The sequence below is a fragment of the Mercenaria mercenaria genome, chromosome 7 (genome assembly GCF_021730395.1).
Source record: "Mercenaria mercenaria strain notata chromosome 7, MADL_Memer_1, whole genome shotgun sequence".
Classification (NCBI taxonomy): domain Eukaryota; kingdom Metazoa; phylum Mollusca; class Bivalvia; order Venerida; family Veneridae; genus Mercenaria; species Mercenaria mercenaria.
The window spans coordinates 53,777,784-53,803,484 of record NC_069367.1 but is presented as its reverse complement, the minus strand read 5'-3'; the positions used below and the strand labels follow the sequence as shown (position 1 = coordinate 53,803,484).

The following is a 25,701-nucleotide window of genomic DNA, read 5'->3' as shown; positions in this document are numbered from 1 at the left end:
AACAGACAATTGTTATGACTCTGATATAAAAAGGGGCGATCCAAAGAAAACGCGTGCACTTAACTCATATTGGAAACGTGTTAAATTGAAACAGCGAAATTTATTTATATGTCGTTTTAAACGGCCGTAGAAAAAATGTTACTTTAATAAAATCAAGGAAATGTTTGTAATATGTGAATAAACCAATGTATAAAACAAAACCAGATATGCTGTATAACAGAGGATTAAATGGTGCCGATGTATAAGGGTATAAAAATGCTTTTGATGGTAATGATATTTTAATTCAAAGTTAATTGTAAATCGTTATTACACCGTGACTTTACATACTTGTGAATACTTTAAAGGTGGATATATACATATATTTAGGTGTTACTTGTTTAAAAAGAACAGACTTTTAAAAGTTAATGTTTGCTTTTCTGTCACATTAGCTGTCTGGTCTATTTAGATGTTGAAACCATTTCGCGGTTAGTTAAGGTTCCTGTATAATTACAGTATTTGTAAATATATGATACTCGCTTATCTTAACAGATTGAATGTAAACGTTTCAGTATCGGTCTCGTTGATTTATTGCTACAATATATTTGTGATATGAACATATCCTGTTAACGCTGAAACTGGTTTTTGAACCTGTATTTAAATCTACCAAAAGATCGTGTTACCTTCTATGCTTGCTTGAAAAGTTCTAGATTTGAAAAATGGATACGGATTTTCACAAAACAGTACGAGTCGTCCTGACTGTTATTTCAATCCTTGCATCTGTAACTATTAGAGAATCAACAGGTATGTAAAACAGTTTTAATTTTCATTTCAGATCTACATGATAAATGATTATATTAACTTATATACATACCTATTATGTTTTACTGCATATGATCACATGCGATATTACATATCCGACTGATTTTTGTCAGAGACCGCTATTGATTTTGCTAAAGGCCTCAAATGCGTTTTTGCGTTACATATCTTGACATTATATGAAGTGACATATCAAAGTACTCTTAACAATAACATATGGAATTAACCGATCCATTTTTTAAAGACCCTTGCTCCTTTCAAAAAATAGCAGAAATTATTTTTTGAGCAATCGACAATTTACACGCTGAATGGCATTGAAACATTAATTGAAAGAATCTAATTCCTCGATGATATATTTTCACAAACAACATTTTGTCCGACTGAATATACATGATTTCACCATGCCTTTCAATGTTTTTTGCTGAGACCTGAAATAGAGGAGCGATTGAATGTAGGGATAATACACGTTTTTTTGTGTATTAACGTCTGCAGAAGCCCGCGGGATTGTTTGTGACCGAGACCGAAGGTCGAGGTCACAAACATATCCCAAGGGCTTCTGCAGATGTTAATACACAAAACAAACGTGTATTGTCGCTATTCTTGCATAAAAATATATTTCACGGCGATTTATGTATTGTTTTCATACGTGATGACTTGACGATTCCGGTACATTTTTTATTTACCATTCCAGTTGTTCTTGGAAACGGTAAACATGTTTTAAATATCCGTATCCAGGGCCCGGAAATAAACAACGCTATCAAAAGCACCTCCTGAAGGTTTTTAAGCGAGTTTTTATCTCTCATTATTACAAACATAAAATTACCAATAATTGTTCATATCATTTCACAATTTGGTGGACTCGATCACAATTTCAAGAATAATAACTTTGCATTCGAGTTATATTGAGTACGGACACGCAGTTGGAGTACGGATAAGTACGAACGTAGTGTCAAGTTTCCAAGCTGTTTATATAAATTCTTAGAGAAATTAGATAAAAACATACCGACTGATACTTACCAAAATCATAAATATAATACCTAAAAACGAACAATAGCACAAGTTACACGCGATACTTATTTATTCACAGTTATTTACAATAACTGAACAGACGCTTTGTAAAGGGAGTGAACTCTAAGAGAAGCTAGGGCGTACATTGATGGGGGCAGTACGATTGGGGTTGGAAACAGATACAGCTAAACATACTATGGATTACATTGTATTTATAATGCTACAAGATGAGGTTGTTAAGGAAGAAACAAGACGCAGATGCCAAATATCAGTGTGCGTAAAAATACATACATATATCCCTGGCAAAGCATTTCAAAAATAAAAATCGGGTATTAACAGCACGTGAATTGCCTTGTTTGCACACGATTTTTCTCCCGTTAATACATGGGCGGATCCAGTGAAAAAAGTAGTTTTTATGCAAGAATTACTTAATATCAATCTATCTGCTTCTGGCACAAAGGTAATCTGGCAACGGTAAAAACAGGAAGAATATATATTTGTTATTTTGTATATGCAACTTTTCATTGTTTCTAAATTGTGCTATCTACAGTTTAAGATACTAGGCTGGATGGAAACGTGTTGTTTTCGATTCTTTTCACATTGATCCCAATATAAGTGAAAATGTATATAAACGTAAAACAATATATATTTTATTCGATAAAGATTAAGAAGAAATTTAATAGTAACATGAAATAAAACATACCGGTATGTGTGTTATAAGATACGATTTTGTTGTAAAACAAAGGAAGTAAAATTGTTCATGTCTTATTGTAAATAGAAGCCAACACAATAACGAGGTGAGAGTTTGAATAGAATCACAAATCTGCAAAGGCGTGTATTCTATATTTTTTTTTCATCACAAATTTGCAAAGGAATGTATTATATACCAAAAGAACTATCTTACGCTGAAACGCTTAAGCTTCAAACAAAGTAGTTTCCTGTAGTTTATTGAGCAGATAATATCATATAAATGCCTCATTTGATAACACGTGCTTTTTTTCAAATATTACAAGACGCACAAATGCCAAAAAATACAATTAATAAAGTATCACCGGCGGGCTATAAATCAGATAACATATAATGACTTCTTACCAGGTGTAACAAGTGCTGTGTTGAGAGATCTACAAGATGATTTCTGGGACTGGCGTATGAGTAACAATCCTACATACTCTTCATACACGGGGATGTACAAATACAACGACCAGATGGAATCATACGGTTTACAGGAGTTCGGAAAGAGAAGGGTTTGCATACTTCCGTAGAGCAGTAGAGAAAAAGCGTGTTTGCATAGTCATATGAAGATACCTTCTTATAATTCTAAAATATTCTAAAATCTTAATGTCTTAAAACAAATTAATGTTTTTTTTCAAAGCGTTAATAGAGTAGATACATATGCTTTTATCAGAGTAAGTACTCATTAATTTGATAATCAAATGGTCACTTGAGAGATGCAAATCGAGAGTAAAGGCTTCGTCTGGAGATTATTATTTAATTTATTATTACGATTATACCAGAATCATATAGCGCCCTTTTCATGATAAACAAGTTCAAAGGCGCTTTACATACCGGTATAGCAAACGCAGCCACACAGGGCGCGAAATTCATCCTCTACTAGTACAGACACAGAGCGATCTGACCAGAGGGACAGAGTGAGATAAAGCCCCCAGAACAGATAGAGAGAAATCCTTTGTAGATACAGGCATGTCCGGCTAATTTAGCCTAGCTCTTTGCGAATAGACAGTCTGGTTCTTTAACGTGCCCGGTGTATAGCACCGATACACGCGAAGCCGTCTTTCCTGGGAAGAACCAGTACAGGCTTCTAGTTAGGTGGGAGACACTCAAGAGCATCTCAGAAATTTCCAGTGCCTGGACCGGGATTCGAACCCCGGACAAGCTCACCAACTTGTGACCTCGCGATCCATAGATCTGCTCTCTCCTTATTGAGCTAAGCGGACATGCTATACATGTATCAATTCCTGACGCGAAAATCACTGACGTTTCTTTGACAGTAGCCATCCGTTCTCTCAAAAAATGATAAACGCAGTACATGTATAGTAAAACATGTTTTAAAAACACGTGCTAATTAAAATTTGAATACGTTGATTTAAATCCACGAATAACAAACAACCATGTATTTATATTAGACGCTATTCACTTTTCCGAAATGAATCACAGATACAACACTCTCGCTTCAAATACTGAATGACACCCCCACACCCACACACACACCCACCTCTCCTCTCCCCCCACCCCCCAAAAAACACAACAAAACACACACACACAAGAGGGTCATCATGGATCGCTTACCTGAGTAATATGAGCTACATGTTTCAAATGTCAAACTAATGCTAAAATTTTAATAAAGTAGGTCAGTAGGTCACATTCATGGTCCCTGAAAGTCAGTGTTAAGATCGGTGTGCATAACTATATGTCATCTAAATTTCAAGGCTGTACCTTAAAAAACAAGAAAGTAGGTCAGTAGGTCAAGGTCACTGTCAAATGACCCCTGATTACTTGGGGTCATCAGGTAATTATATTTTTTATTGAAATATATAATACAAAAAAAATGCCATTTCACGTAAAAAGGTTTGAAAAAGATAAAAATCAATCTTCCTAAATAACAACTTAACAAAATGCCACATATAAAGAAATATTTAGCCGGGAATCGCACTTAAAATCATGCATCATTGATATGCAAATTAGTCAGGTTTGATTGACAGCGCCAGGGCCTATTTTTGTAAGCTTACTGAAATTGATCTGTTTTTAAAGGTCGCTGACTGGTTTAATATTTTGGTTGCGTGCTTCGAAGTATCAATTGTTTGGAAGATATGAACGGTTTTGTCAGCTCACCTGAGCACAAAGTGCTCAGGGTGAGCTATTGTGATCGCTCACCGTCAGGCGTTCGTCCGTCCCTCGTCCGTCCGTCCCTCCACACTTTCCTTTATACAACATCTTCTCTGAAACCATTTGGTGGAAGCTGATGAAACTTGGTCTGGATATCTCTTCAAAAATTGCTCAAAGAATCGAATTCCACACAGAACTCTAGTTGCCATGGCAACCAAAAGGAAAAACTTAAAAAATATTCTTGTCCAAAACCTCAAGGCGTAGATCCTCTATATTTGGCATGTGACATCATCTAATGGTCCTCTATAAAGATTTTTCAAATTATGTGCCTTGGATGAAAAGAGGCCCCAATAGACTTATGTAGGAAAAAAACTTTAAAAATCTTCTTGTCAGAAACCATGAGACATAGGCCATTGGTATATATTATGTAGCATTGCCTTGTGATCCTCTACCAAGATTGTTCAAATTATGTCACTGGGGTGAAAGAGGCCCCGCCACGGGGGTCCCAAGTTTTGCATAGACTTATATAGGAAAACAAGTTTAGAAATATTCTTGCCTGAAACTGCAAGGCCTATGCTTTTGATATTTGGTATGTTGCACTGCCTGATGGTCCTACCAAGTTTGTTCAAATTATGTCCCTGGGATGAAAAGAGGCCCTACCATGGGGGTCCCAAATTTTACATTGTCTTATATAGGAGAAAAATCTTCTTGTCTTTGAGTTCAAGACGTAGGCCTTTGATATTTGGTATGTAGCATTGCCTAGTGGTTCTCTAACATGAGTGTTCAAATTATGCCCCTTGGGTGAAAAGAGGCCCCACCCTGGCGGTCACTTGTATATGAGTTATATAGGAAAATACTTAAAAAATTATCTAATCATATTTCCTAGATTGTTTAATTATCAGCATTTCAATAAATAGATGATTTAAAGGTCCATTACTAAAACCCGAACGAGTGTTATATGAAAACCAGAGTTTGTAGCTGAGACTTCCTATTTACTGAAAATATGGCCCACTGCATCGGTTCTGACCAAATAGTCATGAATATGTTCAAGAATAACTAACAAATAAACAAAAAATGTTGCCTATGTCAAACCGAAAGTATGCTTTCCGACTGCTTACGAACCCGTCGAGCATCTTCGGACTTTTTCGGAAGAATCCTCCGAAACGAGGCTATAATTTATAAATAGATGCAAAATATATCATATGCCCAAACGATAACGTGATTTTTACAAACTTAGCACATGGAATTCAACAATTTTGTAACTCACAAAAACTTCATGAAAATCATTTTTATAATACAGGTAATATACAGCTATATTGCAAGTCTTCATAAGGACAATTCAGGCCCTTCCCGAATAAAAGTGTTTTTACAACTTCGTCTGTAAACTTTTTCAGTTAATCTCTTTTCAGTATAATTTTAAGAATATAAATGAGTAACTGTCTTACACTGCAGCACTGGCACCAGATCAGAAAGAAAATGCCTCCGTACGTGTTACACCCTACCCCTAGGTATTCTATAAGAACCATGGTCATGAACGGGAAAATATACTAACCCATTTCAATCGCGTATTTCATACCTAAAACACGCAGGTCAGTAAATGTGTACTACTGATATTAAACAAGCGATAATTTATCTTCAATCGTGCACCAGTCACCTTGTCTCAATATTCCATATTGCAGAGATGCTCCGTATATTTTATGCTTTAGTCAACGTTACAGAAAAAACTTGCGTGAACTTCCCTAATGAACATCCGGTCTAGAGGTCACGACAGTGTGCACATGTTAAGCGAAATGTAAACAAACAAAAACAGAATGCAATATATTCACAGTTTTACGATAAGACTCGAAATGATGAATGAAATTCATCTTGTATATGGTTTTGAATTTGAAATCATACATAGTTATACATCTATTCTGTTTATTTAATTCATTTTGCACATTTATGCTACATATAAACATTTTAGCGTACACGTGTAGTAAAATGACGACTGACATACATTTTCACATCAGCCAATCAGAGTGTGTCTATAATCTAGAACGGAACTTCACCAGGGAAGTTCAAGCAAGTTTTTTGTGTACCTGTGAAAAAACTGTAAACTACACGTTGTTTTTCTAAGATAAGAACTATTGAAGAAATGTGACCGGTACACAACGGAAGATAAATTACCACTTGTTTAATATCAATAGTACACATTTACTGAACTGCGTGTTTTAGATATGAAATACGCGATTGAAATGGGTTAGTATATTTTCCCGTTCACGACCATGGTTCTTATAGAATACCTAGGGGTAGGGTATAACATGTACAGAGGCATTTCTTTCTGATCTGGCGCCAGTGCACTGCAGAAACAAAGTATGATTGAAATTTACCTAAATACACTTATTTATGTACACATGGCTACATTAATTTAATAGTGAGCTCGAAGAGCAGGCCCCCTGGGCCTGCTCGAGAATCGAGCTTTACGGTAACGCAAGTATACTTTCACACTTGGTGATGGATTTGAAAAGTTTCGTCGGAAGTTCTTAAAAAGCGCACCCTAGCGGACAGGTGCTCACAGGAAATACTTCTTTCCGGAGTGAATACAGAACTTCATTCAATTGCTAAAAACAATAATGAAATAATGATTTCCATTTGTTTGAAAAAAAACATTATTTTCATTTAAAAGATCAAGCATCGGCCAGAAAATGGAAAAATGTCATTAATAAGCAGAAAGAAACGGGAACGCGGTAATGACGTCACCGTGACACCGACTTCCCATAAATTTTGCAACGTATGATATTCACTGTTATAGGCATGGTGACACTAAATGTAGATTTTTTTCAAGTGAAAAGGTTCTCCTGAATTCTTGCGACTAGTGAATAGTTTCTTTGTGACAAATAAATGATGCATAATATTTTTAGCTAAATCCGATTTCTTGAGCTCGCTTTGAGGCTTTGCCTTATTTCATATTAAGATTTTAGACATTAAACACATTGTCTTGGCCTAATATATGTCACTGTCAATTTTAAATTTAAATTTTGTACATCTCATATTTTTCGTGCAAGTCATGCATAATTACCATCATGGAAATACAGTTATTTTGTTGCGCATCTTAAATGGATATTCGTTTGAAACAATTTTAAAATCACGTAATCCCGAAGAATTTCCGACCGATTACGGAAAGGCGATAAACACGAAAGTAGGACAAAATGACCCCCCATGTCAGTCTAAGAAAATACAGAAACAATCATTTGTTTCTCTGTACATGTGTTGATTTCAAGGGAATATTGCACGGCTGTCGTAATGTTTAGTACTATATTTCAAAATGTGTAGTCTTTTTTTAAGATTTATGTCTATTCATTTGTCTTTATTTTGCACCTTAAGGAAAAGTAGGTCTAAGCAATTTTATTTTATGGAATGACATTTTGCTGCGAAGCAGCAGTTCAGAAAAAGGAAAAATACCCAGCAAAAACATATTGGTATTTAGCCAAAACACGGTGTTAAGGTTTACGTTGGTATTATACGCGTATGCATTAAGAATAGACGAAAGAACGATGATAGCAAAAAATTAAATTTTGAGAAAGTACGAGACGAGTCTTTTGAAGATGTTCTTGCATAAAGTGGCGATTACCAAAAGTAAATAAGTCATAAAATAATAAAAGCTTGACACAACTTTAAGTGTCATAAATACTGTATAAAATAGGAAATATTGTACATGTAGTAATTACAATTTATAAAATTTATAACTTCACATAAATACTTCATGCTACTTCCAAAACAGACTGTTACCAATTATATTGGTACAAGTTGTCTGTAAAAAATAAGGAAAACAATGCAATCAAGCATGAGTAGGAATAGTTATTTAATGATGAATGACGAAAACGCAAATCTAGGGAACGCCTAAACTACCTTGGCATGATAATTATTAATTCGTCATGTGCTTTTTCCAATAAATTCAGTACAAATCATAATTTGTTATATAGATAAAACAGTTTGTCGTGTACATTTATTAGTTTGTCTGGTACATGTACATATCTTAGTTTGTGCTGTTCATTCACTAGTTTGTGCTGTCCAATAAATAGTTCGTCATGTGCATTTTCCAATATATTCGGTACAAATTATAATTTCTTATGTAGATAAAACAGTTTGTTGTGTACATTTATTACTCTTATATTCGATGCAAATAATTATTTGTTATGTAGTATATAAAGCAGTTTGTTATGTACATTTTCTTGTTTGTCCTGTACATTTCTCAGTTTGTGTTGTGCATCTAGAAGTTTGTTCTGTACAATTAATAGTTCGTTATGTGCATTTTCCAATATATTCGGTACAAATCATAATTTGTTATGTAGATAAAACAATTTGTTATGTACATTATCTAAATTGTCCGGTACATTTTTAGTTTGTGTTGTGCATTTACTAATGTGTGCTTCCCCCAATATGTTCGGTACAATTCATATCTTGTCTTGTAAATAAACATATATGTATTGATTACATTTCTTAGTTTGTGTTGTGCATCTAGAAGTTTCTTCTGTACAATTAATAGCTCGTCATGTGCATTTTCCAATATATTCGGTACAAATAATTATTTGTTATGTAGATAAAGCAGTTTATCCTGGACATTTCTTAGTTTGTGTTGTGCATCTAGAAGTTTGTTCTGTACAATTAATAGTTCGTCGTGTGCATTTTCAAATATATTCGGTACAGGTAATTATTTGTTATGTAGATAAAGCAGTTTGTTATGTACATTTACTAGTTTTTCCTGTACATTTTCTAGTTTGTGTTGTACATTTAGTAGTTTGTTCTGTACAATTAATAGTTCGTTATGTGCTTTCCCTACTATGTTCGGTATAAATCATAATTTGTTATGTAGACAAAACAGTTTGTTATGTACATTATCTAAATTGTCCGGTACATTTTTAGTTTGTGCTGTGCATTTACTAATGTGTGCTTCCCCCAATATGTTCGGTACAAATCATATCTTGTCTTGTAAATAAAGAGATATGTATTGATGATCTTTTCACAGGTTTATGAAAATAGATAATTGCCAAAAAGAACATAATTTTTCAATTATCACACTTGTTTTGACAAAACAGTGAGGGTACACGTTTTGTAATTTCACATAAAATGAGACATTTTTATGCAAGATTTTTTTTAAATTATTATGCATTTTAAAACAATCACGATTAGAATAACAACATTCCAGCAAACTGTACACGTTAAACTACGAAATAGGCATTCACTGTACACTATTACACACAGACGGGTATTTATAAAGCGAAAAAATGAAGTTTTTAAAGTGTTTTAATGTTCATAGGACAAACAAGTAAATGCAAATAACAAACTGTTTTATCTACATAACTTGTTCCGGATATATTGGAAAATGCACATAATGAACTATTAATTGTACATAAAAACTGTTTTATCTACATAACAAATTATTATTTGTACCGGATATATGGGAAAATGCACATAATGAACTATTAATTGTACATACAAAACTGTTTTATCAACATAACAAATTATTATTTGTACCGGATATATGGGAAAATGCACATAATGAACTATTAATTGTACAGAACAAACTGCTAAATGCAAAACACAAACTAAGAAATGTACAAGACAAACTAGTGAATGTACATAAGAAACTGTTTTATCTATAAAACAAATTATAATTTGTACCGAATATATTGGAAAATGCACATGGCGAACTATTACTTGTACAGATCAAACTAGCAAATGTACAAACACAAACTAAGAAATGTACTGGACAAACTAGTAACTGTTCAATCTACATAACAAATTATAATTTGTACAGAATATATTGGAAAATGCACATGACGAACTATTAATATTAATAATATTAATACAGAACAAACTAAGAAATAGATTGGACAAACTAGTATATGTACATAGCAAACTGTTTGATCTACATAACAAAATATGATTTTTACCGAATTTATTGGAAAAAGCACATGACGAACTAATAATTATCATGCCAAGGCAGTTTAGGCATTCCCTAGATTTGCATTTTTGTCTTTCATCATTAAATAACTATTCCTACTCCAGCTTGATTGCATTGTTTTCCTTATAAATCTCGCTTATTCTTTGTAAACAAACAAAATAGGTTATCATAAATGTTTTATTTAAATGTATTCTGACAATTTCAAACATTGTTTTCAACAAAATCTTTAACATGGCCCTAAATGACTGAAATTTACAACATATATATATATATATATATATATATATATATATATATATATATATATATATATATATGTAAAACAGAGACGGGGTTTTTTTGGTAGCCTTTGATTTCTATAGGATGACGTTTAATTGCAATGACAGTTAATTGCTATTTACCATTAAAAGGATTTATCCCCGAATTATATGGTAGACAATATTGCTTAAAACTGAGTCAAGGCAGGTGACTGTTCACATAAAAATACACTCGTCGAGATTGAGATATTTATAACGTTTTATAACATTTATAAATTTTAAATTCGTTGATAGCAAAAGTGAGGAATATCATAAATCATTTTCACTTGATTTCAGAATATGACACTGAAGTATATACAGCGACTGTCTGATATAGAGAGGAATGACCTTGACACATACGAGAGGGTCAATTACGACATTCTGAAGGATACACTTGAGACATTCGTCGACGGTAATTTATGGGCAGAGTAAGCAATGATAGATATATAGAAACTTTATAGGATTACTTCAAATTATTTATGATATCAGTATATACAAAAAGTAGTAGTAAACACGTTAAATACCAGATTTTCCTGAAGGCAAAATACATAGGTTCCATTGCAAGATATTTCAGTCCAGTTACCATAACACTGTTTAATTTAAACCTTTATACTTTTTTCCTGTTTGTGTCGTCATGCTGAAATTGTTTCTTGCTCGTAACAAATATTTCTTTTATTTGCCATCGTTTTAGATATGGTGCATTAAGCCCAATCAGTTTTATTACTGGCATACAGCTCTTCAGTGGTCCATACATGGCTGACAGCCGCACAAGGGGAGATTTTGAAAACTATATCGTGAGGCTCCATGGTGTCCAGAAACAGGTTATGATATATAAGTAGTATTAATTTTGTTTATATAAAAATATGAAACACGACATTAACGGCAGAATATCAAAGGTAACTGACTACGACATCGCTGGCACATAAGCAAAGTAGGTTGCAAAACCTGCTTGGGTAGTAGAGACTTTTAATGCGCGGATCTTATCAAGACGGTACTATATAGTATCCGCTGGCATCTGGGGTCTTCCTCGGTAATTAAAGCCTGAGCATATTTATATGACCTGAACCATGCCAATGTGAACCAAAACAAATTTATAATATATATACTTGTCTGTTTTAATTCTGTTACACCATCAAAACCATTTAACATGCATCCGACGTTACAAATTATTGCGCTGAACTAAATAGTGCATTGTTTAAATCAAATTAAGAATTAATGAACGGATATTTTGTTTCTTCGTCTTATTTTATCTAGGTTGATGGAATCAAAGAGCTTGGACTTCGCGCCATAGCGCTGAATAGAACATTGCATACTGTGTCCCTGGTGAGTTATGTTTACACTGTGTTAATACGGTACATCTGCCAGTAAGTCATCCAAAACGATTTTGTTTTCGGATAAAAACAGCTCCAAGATTATGTTACTTAATGTGAACAGAACAGAACACAACAGAACAGAACATAATCTTTATTAACTTGCACAACATGTACATCGGAATGTCTTTATTTCAGACAAATATGGAAGTGTATACTATTATGTATTAATTCTATATTCAATGTTTTAATCACAACCATCGCTGTTATGTATATTTAATATTGCTATTTTTTCGTATCTCGCTTGTTGGTGTCTTTTCTTTCCACAATAATCGAAAAACAGTGTGATGTGTGATGATAATTCTTACATAGCGAGACACACGCTACATTTTCAGACTAAAGTACCAGAGCAAATTGATGGAAAGATATTTGAGAAACCTGAAAATTCATCATACTATTCCCATGCATTTGGAGAAGCTCTTGACAGTTCACATGTTTTAAATGCATCTGATAGGTAAATGTCTTTTGTCTTTTTTGGGGGAGTCTGGTTATAAACACATTACCAAACTTAATACACACAACTGTCTTTTTTTCAGTTTGGCTTCATATCAAGAAGTGTCATGACAAACATTATAAAATACTCTCATTTCGTTGGCAACTGAATGATTTAAATATTTCGTGTAAATATGTTTCAATAAAGTAATGACTTATTCTTAAATCTTTAAATATTTTTCAAACTTATGCAGAATACAGTATGTATGGTGCGTTTAGCGACAGTCAGCATGACGTTATATAAGCTTATGTGAAACTTATTTTGAAATTTTCCTGAACATCTGTTGTTCACAAACAGTACATTGATTTATTGTTACACTAGATTTAAGAAATGTTTTATTCCTGCAGAGAAAACATAAGGGAGCGGGGCCGAATAGCAGTGACAGCCTATATGAATGCCTTTAGAGATCTGAAAAACTTCATCATCGACGTAATTATCCATATCTATATTCCATTCTCACTATTCAAAGCATATTTTAAAGTTAAAACAGGTTCCAGTTTATGGACCTGGGTGTTGAATTTGTCATTGATAAAGTGATAAAGAATGATAGAGATTCCTATTTACAACCGCGTAATCTTTATGCTTTCTAAATGTTGTAGGAATATATGCCGAATGCACGACATGAATACGGGGTATATGCATGGGATCCTACACACGAATATTATAAAGCTTGCCTAAAATGGCATTTGTCATTTGAGATGTCACCTGAAGACGTACATGATGTTGGATTGAAAGAGGTAGACCGAATAACCAAAGAAATGCATAAGGTATAAGAAATTGAACTCTAAATATCATAAACCAGTGGAAAGCTATTGGATTAATTTCCCTTTCAAGTAAACGTTTCTTTAAATTGTCGAATTTGAATGAAATTTAGATAAATAACTGCTATTTACATGTAAAATAGTGACACTGTTTAAAATAACAAATGCAGATGGTCTAGGTACAGGTTTTTTTTTTTCAACATCAGTGATACTTTTGTGCGTCAGACTGAAAAGAATACGTGCAAATTTCCTAAAACATTCACAGATACGATTGTCGCTTATCTTAAAGTATTACTCTTTACAACTGCCAGTAATGATTTCCGTATATACATGCAAAACACATGGCATAATTTGAACTTTTTAACAAAATATTAATTATAATGTTAAAATATAAGTGATTGTGTAAACTCGATATGACTCTCAGACTGATGCTAACAAGAACAATTACCTTCATAATTCTTTAATAAAAAGTCCATACATTTCCTCAAATTTCTTAGATCATGGATGGGCTTGGCTTTGAAGGAACAATTGCAGAATTCTTCGCCAGTTTGAAAGGAGATCCGAGATTCTATTCAAATGACACGGTAGATAACTATTTTTTATTCATCGAGTCTATAATGTAAAAATCAAAATGAATTTTTTTCTACGATAAAAGCAAATACCTAGACTCGATAGGAAAACCATTTTTTATTTTCATATTTGCTTTGACGCAATTGCAGTGTTCTCTTGTAATGTTCCCGCGCATTCTGAGATAACATATAATGGAGATAGCAATGCAGTACCATGTATACTATATGTATGGAAGTACGACTTTAATGGCATATGAGCCAAAGTCTATTTGCTAAGAAAATTGTCAAATGTTGATATAATCAATTTTGCTTTATAACTCTTTCATCCTAGGATAGACAGCATATATTAGAATATAGCAAACTACTTGGTAAATTCAGTTTGAAAGAATATTTTTGGCATAAATGAGGGTTATGCTTCCTGTAATTTGATATGAGCGTAAATCGATTTGTTAGCAACTAGCGGAAACACTGGGAAACACGTTTTGCTTCGAAGTTATTTAGTCCAGACCTAGCAATGATGTATCAGGATATGGCAAACAGTATATTATCCATATAGAAATATCAATGCACCTTTTATCGTTGCAGGATAAAATTTTGAAAGCGTACAATGACACCGTGTTTAAGAGAATTAATCCAGAGCTTGAAAATTTCTTCCGAGATATACCAGATTTTCCCTTAAAGTGAGAATATTTTGTTGTGTTTACACATGAATAAATTATTGTCCGTTTCCACCTTAATATATGTAGTCATTGCATTTGTCGGGTAGAATATTCAGGTTAACGACATCTTTGTCATTGTTTTCATTTATGCTAACTTGCTTCATGAAATTAGCTAAATGCATAGATTCCCAGGAGACTGTACATTGGACTAATAATCTTAGATAGTTGGAAGACCAGCTACAGTTTAATTTAGCAATTTATACTTTTAAAACAGCTAGCGACCGATTTTACAGTAATGTCTCTAAATTACAGCTTAATACATCTACTCTCCGAGAAAATCCATGACTTCGTTAAAAGGAGACGGTTAAGTTTTGTAAAATATCGACTGCACAAATAAAAAAAAAACTAATACCGGGGGTCAATTACAACGTATGGTCTGGTATTTGGTTTGTCAATTCGAACATTGGTGCAATACGCTTTTCGTTAAATGTCAGTATCACCTGGTATAACTGTTTCTGTCATATGTTTAGGTTTATGCCAGATGAAAGACATCAATTTGCTGTAATATTATTTATAGAATTGAGGCAGCATCGTACGATGGACTTGGAGGTGGTTACTCGTCAGCGACAGAGACTTCACCTGGTGTTTTTTCAATAAACTTATTCAGGCCTCTTGAAGTGTAAGTCACGGTTATATGAATGAAAAATAATTGCCAGTTCAATTACCTGTATCAGTAAGAATAATTTTTAACAGTTTCGTTTCATACCTCTTTATCAGATTTTTTGATACTTGGTAGAAATTGCGCCATGTTTAAATTTACATTTTATCTGTATTTGCTTTTCGACCAGTTTTTAGCTTTGTTATACATGTATGATAATTATATTTCGGGACACCGCCCAAAACTTAGATCAGAATTGGTAGAATCATCATACTGAACTAGTTGACTGTTTCGTTTCCAGTAACTCTTCCTACACTCTTTGAGATCGTGTTCAAACATGGTAGGAATTTCATTTGTGTAAGAATATCGTACAAATGTACATATTGTTAGAATATACAGTTGCTCATATTATTGAAATATGTAGCTTGAATATTGCTGGAATGTCCGATCAACCTATTGTTGAGGCCTTATGGGACTAACAATATCTATGTGCTTCATTTAAATACTTTCAGGCCACTGTTTGAGACAATGGTGTTGTCTCTACACGAGGCGAATCCTGGTCACCATCTTCAGGTATAGAGGGAAACTAATTGTATCTTTTTAAATTTTTCATTTTGAAATTTGTTTGCGTGTGGTTTAAAGCCACATCATTTACTTCAAAGCTAATATGACAACTTTTCCTTGGCGTACCATTTGGGTTAAAAGTAAAGAGATACACCAAGTAATAATAAAATTATGTACCTGCAGGTATATATTAGTAAAATGTACCTGAACATTCAAGTATGACATTGTACCTACCTGCAGATACAAAATTAGACTAACAGTGTCGTTAGAGTTCTTCTAAGCAAATACCTCTACCATAAAATCCTCTTTAATAGCACTTTCTTAAGAATTAACAATCATATCTCCTATCTCTGACTCAAACGTATTGAGATGGGCCTAGAGAGAAAATAGTTTTCTGTGAAAATATCAGTGTCAGTATGAAGAAAGAAATTAACATTATTACAGGTTATTTGATCTCAACAGACTTTGCAAGTCTAATCAGAAATGTACCTGCAGGTAAATCTTGTACTTGAAGGTAAAAATTGTACCGGCAGGTATATTATTATACCTGCAGTTATAAATAAGTGTGTACTTGCACGTTCAAAAGTGCAGGCATAATTATTTAAGCATTTATTTCTGTTTATACATGCAAGTTCATTATTACTCTTTGTTCTATCAATTTACTTTGACACAAATGGTAAACCGTACTGGGACGGAACCAGACGGAAACATGTTAACAGCACTGATGGCTTTCTCAGATGAAAGAAACAGCCTCCTTGTGAAGACCTACTAGTAACCTTCTGCGATGAGCCGTAGTTTGTCTTAACCACTTGTCCGACAAGGCCTATAAATCGTTTTGCTAAATAAATGTAAAAAATAACGCAGAAGTAGTTGGGGTTTTCTTGTGATGGTATATTAAAATAGAAAAAGTGGAAACTTCACAGGTCGCTCAACACGACAACAGGCTCGGTTTGATTGAGCCTGTACATGAACGGTAGTGGAAACGCATGCTTAAGTTTTATTTACAGCTAAATATAAAATCAAATCAAATTATTGTCAGTTCATCCGGAAGTAATATATTTAATTCATACAATAGTTGTCCAAGCGTAACGTACCTAATGTAAAAGATATAAACAGATATCTTTAAAGCCAGTGAATGATCTATATTTTACATTTCAGAATAGTTTTTCACTAAAGGCTGCTTTACCAGACTTCAGAAAGAATTCTATTTTGTCATTCTACAATGTTCCTAACTGGTTTCCATTTTATTCTGCTTATCAAGAGGTATTTCATACACCATTTTTATCTCCTTTTAAATTTGGTTTGAAATATTTAGTGCGGCAACATCCTAATGGATAATAAATCTATTACAAGATCCTTTAGAAGCAAAACAAAATAGCAGACTCAATTGATTTTGTTGATAAGAGGGTAATTAAATCTACAAAACCCTGCCCCGTAATCAGGAGGTCAAACGTTCCAGTCCCTTATTCCTGAATGGAGACCGGTAAGTGAGCCACCATATCTCTAGGTATCTGATAAGCCATATTTCAATAGGTGCGACATTATAATAAACAATTTATTTTATATGAATTTAACATAGGCTTGTCTAAAGTGTAATCGACCTCCGCGAGAACCGTAAGCACGACCAATGTTGTTCAAACCCAAAAGAATATCACTCGAATCTCAATTCATGTATTATATATTTTTTCTGGTTTAAACTTACCAGCGTTGCATAACGTCTATGTCATAATAAGGCCAGTCATACATTAATGGCGATTTTTAGAACGGCAGGCGTCATAACGGTAATGTCCACAATGAACTTGTCACATGTATGGCCTAGTTGGAATGAAATACATGTACCATCATGTCGTATGTTTAGTGTTACACTTTGTGATAATATTTCCATGGTGGCATTGTTTCAAGAAGACGTTGATCGAAAAAACATCGACATTTTCATTTAAGTCACCTTTTTTACACGTTTTATGTTAAAATAACATCGACTGATGTTTGTTCCTTGTTATATCAGCTACAAAATCTCTCAGGATACCTTGGTGCCTTAAAAGACTTGTGAATCAACCATTCCCTCGGGATGTTATAACACAAAAACAAGTGTTATTTCTTCTTTGAAACTGACAGTAACAGCATTTTTAAGCTAGAGTAGTTTATAAAATGTTTTCCGATGCAATTATGAAAATACCTGAATGTCTTGATGGATATTAATGAGTGCCAGGTAAATACTTACACACAATACCTTAAACATTTTGTTGTCAATGAATAGTCATGCACAAATCAAACAGAAATATATTTATCATCATTAAAAACGCCCAGTGCGTGACGACGTTGATACTGTTCAGATATAACGATAATCATCAGACAAGAATACTTACGAATAAGTTGTAGCATAGGTTTATTTTGATGTATTGTATTGTATAGATTAGATTCTATTTTTGTTTTACTTTTCAGGGCTGGGGATTGTACTCCGAGTATCTGGGCGAAGAAATGGGAATGTATGCGGATGAATATGAAATGTACCTTAAATTTATTTGATAATTTATTTACAATACATATAACAGTACATGTATATCTAAATATCAAGATAGGCTGGTTAGGATTGCATTCGAGATCTAAATAACTTATTAAATAATTTTTGTGCAATCAACTGATAAGTCTTAACGGACGTGGTGTAAACATCCACATTGTCATATATGAGTTTAGTTATAGATAGCAATGATGTGTTTCTTAAGCACTCGCATATTATCTTTTTATCATTTAAAATACTGTATGCATTATCATTATGCGTACAACAGGATATTTGTCATTTATGGTAGTGCATAGTTATGTTTTCGTATGCATTCATGTGGTTTGTCATAACATTGCCGACCTTAGCTGTGGGCATACCCACTTTTTTGCACTGTCCCGTCCACTGAAAGGTAAGTGTGTCCGTTACTAGTCACAGCTGCATTTTACCTCCCACTTCCCTTCTAAGTTTCCTAACCGTTACAAGCCGTTGTCCCTATTATTATTTGCTTTTAATAAATGTATACTGTTTATTCTTATGTCTGTGGGTATTTTATGCCCACTATGTTATCAGCCTCAAACCTCGGCAACATTAAATCACCCCTTTTTGATGTACGCACGTATTGAGTGTACAATATACTGACTAAATTTTAACATTATGTTTAATAGTGTACTTTCAATGCGTACGTACACTAAATGCCTGAGAATTAATGCTGACCCCTCAGACTTCCAGCACACACAAAGTTAATGTTAGTATTTTATATTTTATTAGCCCAGTCTTAGGACAGAGGCTAAAATACCGTGATATATCTGATTAATTATCAGAGCTGCTGCATATTTTACTTTGCGTACACATACACAGATGCAATATCAAAACATGTATTGTTTAAGGATGGGTCGATACAGCTATGAAATACTGAGGGCCTCACGGCTTGTTGTGGACACAGGACTGCACTATATGAGGTTTGTTTTCTCAATTCAGTAATAAGAAGCGTATACATTTGATCATGGCGACACATGTAGAAACTGGCTTTAAAGCGGGTTTGCGATGATAAATGCGGATTTTACACTAATTTAGAATGCCAATACATGGACGTTTGTATGCACCCAACGTGAAAATAACATATCGCCACAAAAACATAATTACTCCCAGATATTATTGGTTCATGTTTGAGGTCATTTTGTAGAGTTTTGAAGATAAACTATACGCATGTGTCTTTACATTGCTGCAGAAACTATACGATTATCTTGCATTACAAATGGTCATTTAAAATAACTATTTCACCTGCATTCTGTACATTTCAACTGCTAGATGTACTATTAATCTAATAGATTTTTTCACTTTTAGATGGTCACGTGAGGAGGCCATTTCGTATCTTCAGAATCATACCGCTATGGCAGGGGGGAGTGCAGCCAATGAAATTGACCGATACATAACATGGCCAGGCCAAGCTTGTGCTTACAAACTCGGGGAGATAAAAATAAAAGAACTGAGACAGAAGGCTGAAAATGGTCTAGGTAATCTGAGCGGCAAATATTAATTAAAACAACATACAGATCAGTACTAAAAATCTCGCAAATTCTTTAAGAAAACGAATAATATTGCATACACACATGATATAAGTTCAAATTAAAAAGTTTTGGTTAGGTTATCATTGATTCCTTTTGACATACGTTTCCTATATGTCAGACTATATGTATCTTATTCTGAACACTTGTTCAACCTTCAGATGTGCTTGAAAGAAAATAGTGGGACCGTGCCAGAACCTTAAATAATTTACGTTTTGAATAAATTGAAGAGCCTCATAGTAGCGGGTAACCAAAACAACATTTCTATAAAATTACATATAGCTCAAACCAGCGGTTTTGGAAAATATTTCATTTGAGGATATTCATATTTCTGTTTTTGTCAGTGCAACCATTATTCAGTGTAATGATATATCCTCTCCAAATATATGTTTATATTACAAGACGAAGCTGTAAATATTTTCTATATCTTAATCTACAGTAAGTCATGTTATGAAGTCTTAAGACTTATCGTGAGGCTTTGTTTTCACTTTCCATTACCTCTCATGAACAGACTCAATCGCACCGAATCCATTGTCATTTTGATTAGTTGCATTATATGATCTGCTTATAAACATTAATACCACTATGTACACCAGAAATAATGAAGAGCCGTGTGGTAGCCGTAAAATGACTCCCTGTACTTGGATTCAGTGTAAAAATTAGAATAGTAGTAGCTGAAAGTTACTCCAAAATATGTTTTGCTAATCTCTAACACTAGCTAATCACAGAATCCTTCAGAAAGGTCTACAGTCACAAATATTTTTTTTTCAAAGGAGGACCATCTAAGTGAGACCAACGTAAAAAATGATTTTTCACCAAATGGTTTTAGATAGGAAAACTACACTCATTATGATACACTTCGGCGAGTTAATATATGTGTATGTGATATAAACTTTTTACTTTTACAGGAGAAAAGTTCGACGTTAAAGAATTTCATTTGCAAATACTAGAGAATGGAGGGATGCCAATGAGCGTGTTAGAAGCTGTTGTTAACGATTGGATAGAAAAAATGAAAAATGCTAAACCAACAAGTAACAGTAGCCGAGTGATATATGAATATACGTTGGTTCTACTTGGTGTTTTAATTAGTGTCACAACATAAAACATCGACACTTCAGAAAGTGTGTACTAGACAAATAACACGGCTGGATCTATATCCTATCTAATGTATTTTGAATAAACAATAAAAAAATATGTACATGTATTTAAAGGTAGATAAAAAATTGAATATATGATTTTATCTGAATGATATTTTAAACTTCAAAGTGTTGTAATATTGCTTTTTAAAAACAGTATTTATGAAATAATTTAATATGTCAAAACGTCATTACTGAAATCAACAAACATGTGTACTCTCGTGTTTGGTTCACCTTAACCCCATAACAATTTTCATTTTATAATTATTTGCTGTTGTCTCTCTCAAAAAGAATCTAAAAGTTTACAATCTGTTTACCATCTGTTGTCTATAGATTTTAGAAATGGCTTAGTAGAAGCGCATGCAGTTTCTACACATATTTTTTTATAAAAAGCAGACAATGCAATAACTACATAACGTACATTTGTTTTCTCATTTAAATGCGAAATGTTTCTATACGAAGAAGTTCTATACGAATACGGTTTTCGTTGAAGCATAGATCTTTTAAGTAAAGAACACACACCCGCTTCTCTTAAAACAAATTGCCTAGTCAATCTTAATAATAATAGGGAATATTATGTCATAATTATATTCTTCAAGATTTTAAAGGTGTACTTACATACTTGAAAAAGTTTTTAAAAGTGTAACATTGTTGAAACAAAATTTTATGTCCTTTTTTCTAGAAAAAAATTACGTTAATATTATTTGTAGGTAGCCGTTTTATTGTTTAGGTAGCTGCCAGCTTTAAGGCAGCGACCTGTGTATATTTCAAGATATTAATTTTAATAGAAAACGAAAATACAGTAAATTAAGGTGACATACATCCTTAGCCAGCATTTCGATGCCTGTGCTGGAACAACCCAAGCATATATGACATTATACATTCCTTGAAAAAATGTACTGGTACCTTAAACATGTTTTATTCAGCTGAAAAAACTCGGCACTCTAATGTCACATATTTCAAAAGCAATCAGGACACCAGATATCACTGACTAAGGAGAAGACACAAACAAAAAATAATGGAATCTTATTTTTTTTTTATAAATTTAAGCTTTTTTATTATTTATTTCAGCTGTGATGCATCAATTACTTTCCTTTAATTTCAGTTTCCATGTGTTTGGGCAATTACAGTTAAACAATCTATATTTCTGAAATTTCTATCTATATTTTAGTTTCTTCGTTTATTGAAAGTGCAAGAAAATGTAACATTCATCGAATGTTTTCAGCTGCTCCTGATACAGACGAACACCTTTATTATTTAGTTTCTCTTTGAAAAGGTAGTGCAAATGTTCGAAAATTCTACCAGTATTTTTAGTTAATCCCTCTGCAGGATGTTGAAGAGAATGAAACATTCATGCTATGATTTCAGTTCCTCTAAATACAGACAATGAGCTTTCTTAAAGATGCAGGCTCTAAATCTGTTCATAATATCATTTATCTTTGTAGACAGACACCATAAACATATTTTAGCCTTTTACTCAGATACCATAAAAAGGGGTAAGTTCACTAACCGTACTATTTTGCCCTGTAATTCCAAATATATTAAATACTTAAAAAAATATCATTTAAGTCTTTTTTCAAATAGACTAACCTTAGAGCTTCTCAAAAACATCAATAGATCAGTTCTATCCACAGTATGTGAATATTTACATCGCTTCAATCCAACCCTAGTTTCACAAAAAACCCTGAATTTTCGCTATTTTTCATTGTTCAGGCGAATAATTCAGTATCAGCGCATCCGTGTACCAAAAAAATATTTGTATCAGTGAAAGGTTACTTAAATACCAACAAAATGGTGTATGTATAAGTTTGGTACACAAATGCGCTGATGCTGACATTTGATAAAATACGTTTCCAGGTGGAGCAGAAAAATGTCTATACCCCACCCACCTGATATATAAGCTCATCCGTAAATCATGTTCGTTTACCGGTGAAACAATCGTCATCACATGCCTGTTAGTGTTTAAACGTAAACATCCTTTTCTTTTTAAAAGTTGAACACATAAATATAATATTAAGAACTCGAATGAAAAATATTGTAAGAGCCTGTCACGGACGTAGATCTACATACACGATATAAATATGAGCTTTTAAGCATGCATTGTCGTTTGGTTATAGAGCATTTTGTTTACAATTACATGAAAGTTTTAACACAGTAATGTTTCTGGTGACGCGAAAATATAACGTTAGTACTAAATTTTCTATAAGCACGCGGTCATTACCGAAGGAGCATCATTGAAGGCACGTGCAGTTTTCCCGCCAAAATACAAAGAAGAAACGTCTGCTTCCGGTTCTATCAAGAAGGCCTGATATTTACGCATATTCATTCTTTTATTATTCACGTTTCCATCTTAACGTTCACATATGTAGGTGTGTTCAGCCAAACATAAGGAAAATCTTCCGAACAATGTACGAAAATGTATATTTATCGATCTAGCAGTTTCTACTGAAATATGGTTTCGGAAGAATCATGTCGAGTCATTAAAACATACGGGTATCATACCCCGACGCCGATAAGGTTTGTCATTTCTTTGGACATGATTTATGGTAATTTTGTCAACCGGTTTAAGAATAATGATTTCACACAGAACATGTTTTAGTAAACTTGTTTAAAGGCACTGACCTCCAGATCGTACGACAACAAAAAAGAAAAAATTAGATATCAGAAAACTATTGCTATATTTCTTAAGGTTTTAAAACTTAGATACTGACAGAATATGTTTTAAAAAACACCTAAGAATTAGTTGATTTTGCGATTTTTTTCCGTTCAAAATATCGGTACACTGTAGGTAAACTGCCTTTATATTTATTTAACGACCATTACGCGCATATTTCTCAGTGGTGTATTGATCAGGGACCGCAGGAAAATTTTTATTGCCGCGGCGGCCCGGGTTTGATTCCCAACTCGAACATGTTTCTCTCTCTCTCTCTCTCTCTCTCTCTCTCTCTCTCTCTCTCTCTTGATTTGCATTTTAAGACAGATTAGAAACAAATCTCGTGTAGTAATGTTGAAAATATGACCAAACGTTAAGCAAAAATCTGGAGGTCAGTGCCTTTAAATGGCTAAACGCTAAAGTAACAACTCGTGTGATCTTTTTGTCCACATACTGTTTAACGTATAATGGAAATAATTAAGAATGGTAAGGTTTAGGAAAAGATATGACATACTACGCAGGTCACATTTATTTTACTTCCACGTAAAATAAGTTTCAAAAAGTTTTTTTTACGATGTTGGCTTTGTCATTAATTCTTTAAACTGCAAGAATGCACTTATTTCTGATAGGTCTGTTTATCATTTGCATTAATCTGTGGGCAAAATATGATTGGAAACTATTAGATAAGTTCACCTTGCAAATCAAATGTACACGTGGCTTTTGTCTTTAATCATGTTCAACATAAATCATGCAAGTATTTTAAAGATATTGATGTTTCACTATTTTATAGTTTAACTTTGCAGTGATACGCATGTGAATTAACTGAACAATTCGACAGAAAAATAGATAAACCGCGCATGAACAGTTTAAATAGTACAATTACATGTAAGGCCACATATAACAGTAAAGAAAGCATTTGCGTAATACTGCAGTAAATATGATTGTGTGTGACATTAGTGACTTCCCATAATTATTTATAAACGAGAATTACTGTTGGGAATATTATGATGTTGGTTTTCTTAGCGACTTACACATTTTCTTGTAAATAAGGTTTCCTAATCGGCTAGTGCTTCACAAATATATTGAAACACCCGAGGTAAATATGGATGATGACGATATGTTATTTACGTCGGCACTGAATAATGAAATCAGTAGCATTGATTTATTAAATACGATTTTAAATGGAATTTGTACACCCGTTTAAAATATTTGTGCGAACATGAAAAATTTCGACTGATCTTCATGCATTTTTTTTTTACTCAATTCTCGCATGTTTTCGTTTCGGCCTGCCTCGGTTTCATTTAGCTTCATTCTACTATCAGACCAGGGATACCTGACAGTGACGTCATATTGTGTTTACTTTCCAATGTTTACCTTATATTGTACTGGATTATCATTATGTTTCTTTACATCTAGCCTACATGGATACGTAGCCCAGAGGATAACGGCGCTGTCGTAGTAAGCGAAAGATACTTTTTTCCTGCACGGTATTTTCTTATTCAACTTTATAGTTATCTTGATTTTCTAGTGCTTCACGAATTATGCATACAGAACAAATTGTGTAGAAAACGTTTGTCATATAATGGCTAAAATGGCTATGAACACGTTTTTAACTGTAACGAGCCTTTTGAGAATAACTAGAAAGCAATATATATTCTAAAACACAATGGACTGACGGTGAGACAGGCATATATTGCATTAACATTTGGTTTACTTCATTTGAGATAACTGGCTGATAATTAAAAAAAAACTAACAAGAAAAACATATTTATTTCCAAATCAAGGAAAGCAAATGTAACTGGTCTTCCAAATAATATATATTTTGCAACAAAAAAAAATACATAAAATATACCTCGCCTACCACTGGTTTCGGACTCACATCGCCT

General features: G+C 33.4%; 1 protein-coding gene across 1 annotated transcript; it reads left to right on the top strand.

Moving 5' to 3' along the window:
• The first annotated feature begins 312 nt into the window (after positions 1 to 312).
• Positions 313 to 21,375, top strand: LOC123554147 (uncharacterized). The gene is made up of 17 exons (XM_053548407.1): positions 313 to 780; positions 2,899 to 3,047; positions 11,185 to 11,315; positions 11,579 to 11,708; positions 12,142 to 12,210; positions 12,593 to 12,711; positions 13,098 to 13,179; positions 13,350 to 13,517; positions 14,009 to 14,095; positions 14,666 to 14,760; positions 15,317 to 15,418; positions 15,910 to 15,970; positions 17,120 to 17,224; positions 18,404 to 18,468; positions 19,349 to 19,420; positions 19,806 to 19,975; positions 20,935 to 21,375. Exons 1-17 carry the CDS (start codon positions 696 to 698, stop codon positions 21,126 to 21,128), a joined length of 1,884 nt encoding a protein of 627 aa, XP_053404382.1. The 5' UTR covers positions 313 to 695; the 3' UTR covers positions 21,129 to 21,375.
• Positions 21,376 to 25,701: the final 4,326 nt, after the last annotated feature.

Bases quoted from the DNA above. Each gene is read 5' to 3' on its own strand.
- LOC123554147 (XM_053548407.1), top strand. From the start codon at position 696: ATGGATACGGATTTTCACAAAACAGTACGAGTCGTCCTGACTGTTATT. The intron at 3,048-11,184 runs GTTTGCATACTT...ACTTGATTTCAG, and splicing joins AGGAGTTCGGAAAGAGAAGG to AATATGACACTGAAGTATAT. The intron at 12,211-12,592 runs GTGAGTTATGTT...CTACATTTTCAG, and splicing joins CATTGCATACTGTGTCCCTG to ACTAAAGTACCAGAGCAAAT.